The sequence below is a fragment of the Monoraphidium neglectum genome (genome assembly GCF_000611645.1).
Source record: "Monoraphidium neglectum strain SAG 48.87 unplaced genomic scaffold scaffold02769, whole genome shotgun sequence".
NCBI lineage: Eukaryota > Viridiplantae > Chlorophyta > Chlorophyceae > Sphaeropleales > Selenastraceae > Monoraphidium > Monoraphidium neglectum.
This window is the reverse complement of record NW_014010859.1, coordinates 1-8,146: the sequence shown is the minus strand read 5'-3', so window position 1 is coordinate 8,146 and position 8,146 is coordinate 1. Positions and strand designations below refer to the sequence as shown.

The 8,146-nt window shown below is 64.1% G+C and overlaps 3 protein-coding genes across 3 annotated transcripts; 1 reads left to right on the top strand and 2 right to left on the bottom strand.

The window, feature by feature from the left end:
* Positions 1–749: 749 nt before the first annotated feature.
* MNEG_11492 (hypothetical protein) lies at positions 750–1,649 on the bottom strand (the record flags this gene model as incomplete). The annotated part of the gene is made up of 3 exons (XM_014040038.1): positions 750–889; positions 1,212–1,339; positions 1,546–1,649. The coding sequence occupies 3 exons, from the start codon at positions 1,647–1,649 to the stop codon at positions 750–752; spliced, it is 372 nt and encodes a 123-aa protein (XP_013895492.1).
* A 694-nt stretch (positions 1,650–2,343) lies between these two features.
* On the bottom strand, positions 2,344–4,303 carry MNEG_11491 (putative WD40 domain protein; the record flags this gene model as incomplete). The annotated part of the gene is made up of 5 exons (XM_014040037.1): positions 2,344–2,916; positions 3,098–3,283; positions 3,507–3,716; positions 3,905–4,015; positions 4,184–4,303. The coding sequence occupies 5 exons, from the start codon at positions 4,301–4,303 to the stop codon at positions 2,344–2,346; spliced, it is 1,200 nt and encodes a 399-aa protein (XP_013895491.1).
* Positions 4,304–5,131: 828 nt separating this feature from the next.
* MNEG_11490 (hypothetical protein) lies at positions 5,132–7,345 on the top strand (the record flags this gene model as incomplete). The annotated part of the gene is made up of 5 exons (XM_014040036.1): positions 5,132–5,244; positions 5,891–6,218; positions 6,439–6,621; positions 6,887–6,968; positions 7,176–7,345. 5 exons carry the CDS (start codon positions 5,132–5,134, stop codon positions 7,343–7,345), a joined length of 876 nt encoding a protein of 291 aa, XP_013895490.1.
* Positions 7,346–8,146: the final 801 nt, after the last annotated feature.

Below are 8,146 nucleotides of genomic sequence, written 5' to 3'. Positions count from 1 at the left end.
GGGGGTGCAGGGGTATTTGGGCAGGGGCAGGGGCGTTGGTTGTGGCGCTGTGGCTCGCGTTGCTTGGTGCGGGCTGTGGCAGGTGGGCGGGCAGCAATTGACCGGGGCCAAGGCTTGGAGAAGCTGCTTGGACCACCTAGAGCAATTATGCACAATGTTGCATCAAAATTCGGGGCGCGCAGCAACAAAATGCGCTGCGCGCGATGTGCGCGCAACAGGCCCTTGTGAACAGCGTGAGCCAGCTGTGCAGAAATCGTGGTTCGTGTTGGGGGCACCAGGGCCTGCAGCCCACCTTGATGTTCTGGGTGCTGAAGGACACCGCCACAGCGCGGCGCACAGCCTTCCACGATTCGGTGGCAGCCCCCGTCAGTAGATTTGGGGCGCCGTGGGGGTCGCACCTGCCACGCAGGCCATGGCAGCAGCCAAGCGGGGGCAACGAGAGCAGCAGGGGGGGCGGGGTGTGGCTGGTGACTCGCGCGCCGTGCGGGGCCGCTGGCAGGGGTTGCAATCGTGCAAGGGCGGCGCAGCTGGGCGCGCGGAGCGGCGCGGCGTCGTCCCAGCAAGGGCGAGCGGGGCCCCCACGGCATGCCGTGCCCCCGGTCTCCAGAGCAGCCAATGCGCAGCTGGTGCGTGCGCGCATGCCAGACCCTTCCACCAATGTCATGAACATGCTTTACAGTGCAATCTACAACCAATTCATCCAAGAGCGGCGTCGCAATCGAATCGGGCGCAGGCCCGTCCTCAGAGGCTCACATGTAGTTGATGGTCGCATAGACGCCAGCCGCCTTATCCAGCGCGCCCTCCCCGCGGCCCATGATGGCGGCCAGGGCCTGGGGGTCTGTTACTATGAGCGCGTCCTTCCAGAGGAACTTCACGCGCACGACGCCGCCTGGGAGCCGCGCCGCGCGCGGCAGGGAGACGCGGCGGTTGTGGATGTGAGGGGTTGTGGGCGGGCGAATGGGTGCGTGCGTATGTCTGTGGGTGTGCGTGTGCGGGGGTGAGTTGTGTATATGTATGTCAGTATGTGTGTGTGCGTGAACACGCACGTGTGCCGGTTTGTCTGTGTGCTCGCGCTGATGGTGCTTGCGCAACGAAAATGCCCGCACGAGCAGGCACTTGCGGCGACACCCAAGAGCACCGCGCTGATGTGGTGGTGTGGGTGGGCGGGGCGCCAGCGCCAAGAAACGGTGTGCGAAACGATGGCCGCTCACCATAATCGTCGGCCCACTTGAGAAGGACTTTGTGAAAGTCTGGACGAAGGCACTCGAGCACGTTGCCCACGACCGGGTAGGCCGATTTCCAGGGGCCAGGGATGGCGTCCATGTCGTGCCGCGGCCGCCTGCGTGTCGGCGTGCCGACGGGAGTGTGGGTGAGAAGAGCGCGCGGGGTGTGATGGCGTGCATGAGGCGGCGGGGCCAATTGAGGCCCGAGGGGGGCTGCGCTGGCCGGGGGCGGCAGGTGCTGAAAGCCGCGGCGAGTCGCGGTGGCATGGACGGGTGACGCCGGAATCCAGCAGTGGTCGTGATTTTGTTGCAATTAGGGTACCTGACGGCGCTGATGATCATGTAGACAGCGGCCAGGCCTAAAAGGCCTGCCACGGCCAGGCAGAGCTCGCTCCAGGAGGCTGAAGATGAGAAATCGAGCTCCATGGCCGGTGTATGCGTAAGCTACAGCGCTCTATGTGTTTTGAACGGCTCATTTGTCTATCGACTGCAAACAAAGAAGGGATGCAATGCCGTTTTTCGGACAGCTGCACACACACGGCTGGCGCACGTAGCACAACCTCACTGTCGGGTGGCTGGCACCATACGGCGATAGTGAGGAGCAATATGAGTGATTTCACGCTTGGTCTATTCCAATTAACGAACCGCCGATGTTGTGGTGCCCGACACTCGACGAGACAGCGAGAGATCTGCGGTAACTTACGCGGTATGAGAGTACATGACGCGATGAACATCGGCGTAGCTTGAGATATCAGCAAAATGGCTGGTGGTTGCGCTCAAAATAGTCTCATTGCAGGAACCAGCTGGCGGCGGTTGTTTCTGTATCAGAGCAAGCTTGCTCTCTCGCCTAAGGCGAGACGGGGGGTTGAGCGAGGCGACCCACGCAGAGCATACAGACCTAAGGCGTATGCACAACACGAACGCAGAAACGCAAGGCCTGATGGCACGGAATACTTGCAAGACAACCGCCACTGCCTGTCAGACTGGTACTGCCAACCAGAGCCCCGCGCACGGGCACGCGCCCATACCGCCTTGCTGCTCCGCCGGGCAGCCACGCCCCTCAAGCGCCCTGCGTTCTCGCCCCTGCTCCCCCGAGAAGCGACGTCCCTGCCAGCACAGTTTACTGCTGCGGCCGCGCTGCAAACACAAAGCCCTCGAAATCGGTCACCGCCATCAGGTCCCCTCCGCCCAATGCCGCGTCAAAGCTGTTGATGGAGCACGCCTCCCGCAGCAACACCTCTGCCTGCAACCCCCGGCCCCCCGCCCGCTGCTCCTCCCCGCCGCCGCCCCACCGCGCCTTGCCAGCGCCGCCCCCCGTCCGGCACAGCTCGCCGCTGCCCGTGCAGAACAGCAGCGGCGGCAGGCCGTCCGCGGCCGCCGCGCCGCCCCCAAACGCCTCCAAGGGGTCAAACTTGACCTCCCAGACGTCGCCGCCGCCGCCGAGCGCTGGCGCCGCCGCGGGCGCCGCCGTCATCCGCAGGTCCCACAGAGCCACCGCGCCGCTGCTCCCGCCGCTGGCGCACAGGTTGGGGCGCGAGGGGTGGACGTCCAGGGACAGCAGCCGGCGCGCCGCGCCGCCGGCGGCGTCGGCGGCGGCGCAGCCGGTGCGGCCCCACTCGCGCGGGGATGCGGCGGCGGGCGCGGCGCCGCCGCGGCGGAGGTCCCACAATTCGAGGCCGCCGACCAGCCCGGCCTGGAGCAAGTTTGGAAGAAGGCGCGAGGCCGCATTCACGTCTTGGGAGCATGACTGGCGGAGCCCATGCTGAGGGGTTACAATGTGACGATGCAGCAGCAGGTCGCTCACTCCCTGAGAGGGCACGCTCGCGGGCACGTGTGCGCCTCCCCAGCTTCCACCCACGCCGCCCGCCGCTTACCGTGACGAATGTGTTGCTGTCGACCCACCGGCCCTGGGTGTACCCCGAGAAACCGGCGCCCCGCCTGTATGGCTGCTGCTGCTGCTGCTGCTGCTGCTGCTGCTGCTGCTGCTTTTCCCGCTGCTGCCGCGCAGCCTCAACAGGCGCCACGTAGATGGCTCCGTCCTGGCCCACCGACAGCACGCTCTGCGGCAGGGTTTGCAGAAGATTGAGCGCATGCGGCTCGGCGGCGCTCGCGTGCCGCAGCTTGCACGGCCCTGGGCCCGCTTCTGCCCCAGGCCAGCCCGCGGCCCAATCTGCTCGTCGCACTACAAACATGCATGCACATTTTGCAGCAAGGTGCGGGCAAGGTTGGCCACGCAGGTCGGGGGTCGCACGAGAAATGTCCCCAAAGCACGCGCCCGCGCACCCGCGTCACCCCGTTGATGTCAACCGAAGCGGCGGGCCCCGTGTGCGCCCACGGCATCGCCGCCAGGCAGCTGCCGTCCGCCCCGGGCTGCGGGACCTGCAAGTCTGCCGAGCTGGCCCCTGGGTGGCCGGGAAGGTGCAGCACCAGCAGGTTGATGCGGCCGTCCGAGGAGGCCGTCGCCGCGACGACGCTGTCCCCGAGCCGCGCGGCCTGCGTTGTTTTTGGGGGTGGGGTTGGCAGATTGCCGACGTGCCCTGCCAGCGCCCTCGCGTTTCCTTGCGCTGCCGCCCCTGCTGCGGCACGCCCGCGACGGGTCGGGCAGTTGCGCAGGCAGCTGACCGGACGTTGCATGCTGTGCGGGCAGGCGCAGGGTTGCGGCCTGGCTGCCGATTTCGCACCTGCAGGTCGCTGAAGCCGCCGGTATGTGGGACGGTGAGCTTGTCTGTGAAGCCAGCCATCTCGCTCGTCCCTGGCTGCCGCACGACGTCGCCCACGGCAAGCATGAAGCTCTGCAGGGTGACAGATTGCCGGGCGTTGGGAAGAGGGCGTACCAACGGGTTTTGGGGCGGGCGGGGGAGGCGTCGTGTCATGTCTGATGGGGGCGTCGCAGGCGCAACATAGCCTGTTCGTCTGCATACGGCAGCACGCAGGGATACAACGAGCGAATGCCCATGCACCTGCGCGTCGCCGCTCCATAGCGCCAGCACGGCGGGCACGCCCGCAAGGGTCTGCTCCTCTGTGCTGAGGTCGGCGGGCGCGCACGGCAGCCAGCGGCAGCGCTTGATTGCCGCTGCCATGAAGTGGCGCGAGGGCTGCAGGCGTCCATCCGCGTCCTGATCACAAGTCACTGATAGCACGTCCATTGAGGTACGCTTACGGCAAGAGAGTTTGTGAGAAAAATTGACGATCTCAGCTATGATCTGAAAAATCAAAGCGACCAGATAATATGCAGTTGAGTGAAAATCGGACGTGAAGGAAATAAGGTAGCAAAATAGCTGCTGCCACGTGGCGCGCAAACACATTGTCATCATCGTACCGGCACTGCAGTACTAACGCGGGCAGCGACAGCAGCACTGATGAGAGCAGCTGCTGCGCGCACTCAAAAGGATACCGAAGTGGCGGCTATGGGTTATGCTACAATGAACGCAATCGTGCGTTCCTGTACTTCTTGCTGGCCACGAACACAAGAGGGTTTGTTAGTAACAGGGCAGGAAGCAGACATGGGTCGATGCATCGACTGTGAATTGACTGTGATGACTGTGGTGTGGATCAATTGCCAACCATTCACATGAGCGCCTTGAGTGCAACAGACTAGCAGCAGCTCTTGGACACACAGTTTGGCGTACAGCACACGGGCTCTGCCCCTGCGCAGGGGCAGCCGTTGACATATTTGAGCCAGTGCTGAGCGCAGCGGCCGTCGTCTTCAACAAGGGCATCCCTTCCAGGTATGCCGCGGCGCGCGATGCCAGGGCGCGGCGCCCCTCCCGGCTGCGCCGGCAACCTAGCGTGGCGCAATCATATTCCAGTGTCCCGGAGCACCTTCCATGGCTCTGCGGCCCCAACAGATTGTTGCCGTTGACCCCATCACCACACGCGCGCACCTACCGGCATGCACGCTGCTTGTGATGACCGGAGCTCTGCTGGCTCACAAGAAGGCAGCGCACCAACATCTCCACGCTGCCTGTAGCGAGGTGAATGCGAAGCAAAAGAACTCTAGCAAGGCCGGTCAGGCCCGGAGGTGCGCCCATTGTATGCAGTCCCACCAAAGGCCACCTCTGCTACAGTCATCCATGCATCCCGTTGACCAGACGGCCGGCCACTACCGCGGCGCGAAAACGCCGCTGCAGGCCGTCGCCCTGGTTGCATGTTTCCATATGTAGGGCTGAAACGAATCAATACCATGCCTGACACCGCAAAGTTGCCGTGCAAGCTCTGCATTTCTGCTGTGCCTCTGCCTGCTGGTAATTTGACAGTTCTGCAGCAGCGCAGTGGTTCCAGAGTTCGCAGCAGCAGTGCTGCCCGCAACCTGCATGTTCACATCTATAGATGCGTGATAACCGTCTGCATCCAGTCGTACGTGTGTCACTGGGCTACTTTCAGCACCGTGGTGCTCACGGACATCTTTGTCACCGACAGTCACAGATCCCAGGCCAACGCGCGGAACTGCGTCAGATGCAGGAAACGCACAATTGCAACTAAGTATCACAAATGCACGCTAGCAGCACGCGGCTGCAGCCCTCCTGCTGGCGGAGGCACCGCCAACAGCGCCCACAGTTGCACCAGCGACGCCGAGTTTTGCTCGCCCCGCCTCGAGCGTCCGTTCACCCAGCAGCCGCCGCGGCCTTCGCATTCTTTGCGGGAGCCGCAATCTTCAACCTTGCAAGGCACATTAAGCAGCTGCAGGTTGAGGCAGCTTCTCTACAGGCGCTGCTGTCGCGGAAAGATGCGGAGCTGTCGCGGATAGAGGCGGAGCGCGAGGCCCGGGCCAAAGCCGATGCGCTTGCCACAAGCAAGCGCGCCGCCAGGGCAGCTCAAAGCGCCAACCGCTTGCAGGCGGCGCAGCGCGAGCTGGCGGGCGCCCGAGACCAGCTGGACGCCGCGACGCAGGACGCGGCGGCGCTGCGGCAGCAGCTGTGGGCGGCGCAGTCCGAGGGGCGGTCGCTCAAGAGCAGGCTGGAGGCGGCGCTGGCAGAGGTGCAGGGACTGAAAGAGGTGGGTGGGGCCGTAGGATTTGCCAGCGCAGGCTGAGGCTTGGTCGCAGCGTTCTGTCCAGGCAACATACGCCTGTAGGACAGAAGGGTGCGCCCGCCAACTGGCGGGCTGTTTTGATTCAAAGCGCACGGGCACCTCGGAAGCGTGGAACAACCACAGTCAACACGCGGACGCAGCCAACTACCACCCACCCACCCATGGCTCTTGGCACCCCCAGCAGTTAGCCTCAGCGGCAGCAGCCAGCCCCCAGCGGGCGCTGCCTTTGCCAGGGGCCCTGCCTCGTCAGCAGGCGCCGTCCACAGTGGCGTTCGTTGGCGGCAAAAAGCTGAAGGAAGCAGATGTCAAAATGCTGCCGCCGGGGGCGTCTGTTCGGTTCTTTGGCAGCACAAAGGACATGGGACGGGTGCGCCACAGGGCTCTGCCAGCAAAGTGTCCCCTTGATTTGCTGTATTTGTGGGTGGCGCGCAGCAAGAGGTGGCGTGCTTGCTGTGACCCCGGCCCATACAATTCTGGAACGGCGCCGCCTTTCCCCGACTGCCGCGCTGATCCATCAGCTTGCGCTCACGCACCCCAGTGGTGACACTGGCCGCTCCATGCTATGAGACACGTAAATCTCATCCTCGTCGGGCGCGCCGCGTGCGCGTGCGTGTGAAAACGCATCCCGACAGGGCGAGCTGACGCGGCTTGAGGCGGCGCTCAAGGCCGGAACCATCCAGCAGGTCTACATGATCACGCGGTGGAACGGGCACAGTGAGCCCCAAACTTGGGATCAGCGTATGCACGTGCATCATGTCGGCGACATATGGCTTTGATTTGATCATACCGAAAGAAGGGAGCCTGCCGAGTACCAGCCAGGCCGCTATTGCCGCCTGCACGACCCCACCCTCAGCCCCCCCCTCCTTGGGTCGTTGCAAGTTAGCAGCCTGATCACGAAACCAACCGTGCACTCGCCGCCAGGCGTCACCAAACACGTGCGGCGCCTGTGCCGGGAGCGCGGTATCCCGGTGTTCCTGCTGGACTCGACTCAGCGCGCGGGGCTCAAAGGGGCGGCGGCGGCCGAGCGCAACAGCGGCAGTGGCAGCGGCAGCGACACGGACGGCGGCGGCGGCACGGACCAGGAGTTCTGAGTGCGTCGCCGTGGTCGTCGTTGTTCTTGATCAAATACCGATTGTACTAATCACTTTCCAGCTTGAGCCGCTGTAATGCTTGGATTGGAGTTCTGCGGAGGGTGCCGACTTGTATCTGCTGACCTGCAACCTCAGCCGTCCGGTGCTGGACAGCATTGGACATCCAGTTTGTGATTGGTGTCATCAGTCAACACATGCGGTCAATACTCCGCGAAGTGACACGTGTTGCATATATAAATCAGGATTTAGGGTGTAGGGTGCAGCTCGTGTCTGGCAGCACACCGGCCACTGGCGTGTTGCTGCTCGTCTGGGTCTGGGCAGACCGCACCAGGGGCAGTGGAGTGCATCAGGGGTGCACCCACATGCCACAAACCATATGGTGCCACTGTGCCCGCCTGCGTTCAGCCCCGATCGTGCTCGTGCATTGAAATTGTGTAATTGTGTTCGGCAGTCACGTAGAAGGCAACCGCGGCTTTCCTGAATCCTGATCTACACCGTGGTCATCCGAGGCAGGCGCATACAGCTTTGAACAGCTTTAAAGGTGTGCACCGCGTCTAGTCTCAGCACACGTGGTACCTCTCGTCGGGCCCATTGGCACGGCGCTGCATGAGGCGGCATCACGCCAGCAGCAGCTAGAGCTTGTGCGGGTGCCGCACCCAACGCCATGGCGTCCCCGTCCAATCACCGGATCACCCCACATACGGCAGGTGGCGCACCACACCATGTCAGCCACGCGGCAGCTGCGGCCGCCGGCCGCCTCCCCCGCCGCCGCCCCGCTCCGCCCCCGCGCGCCGCGCCGCC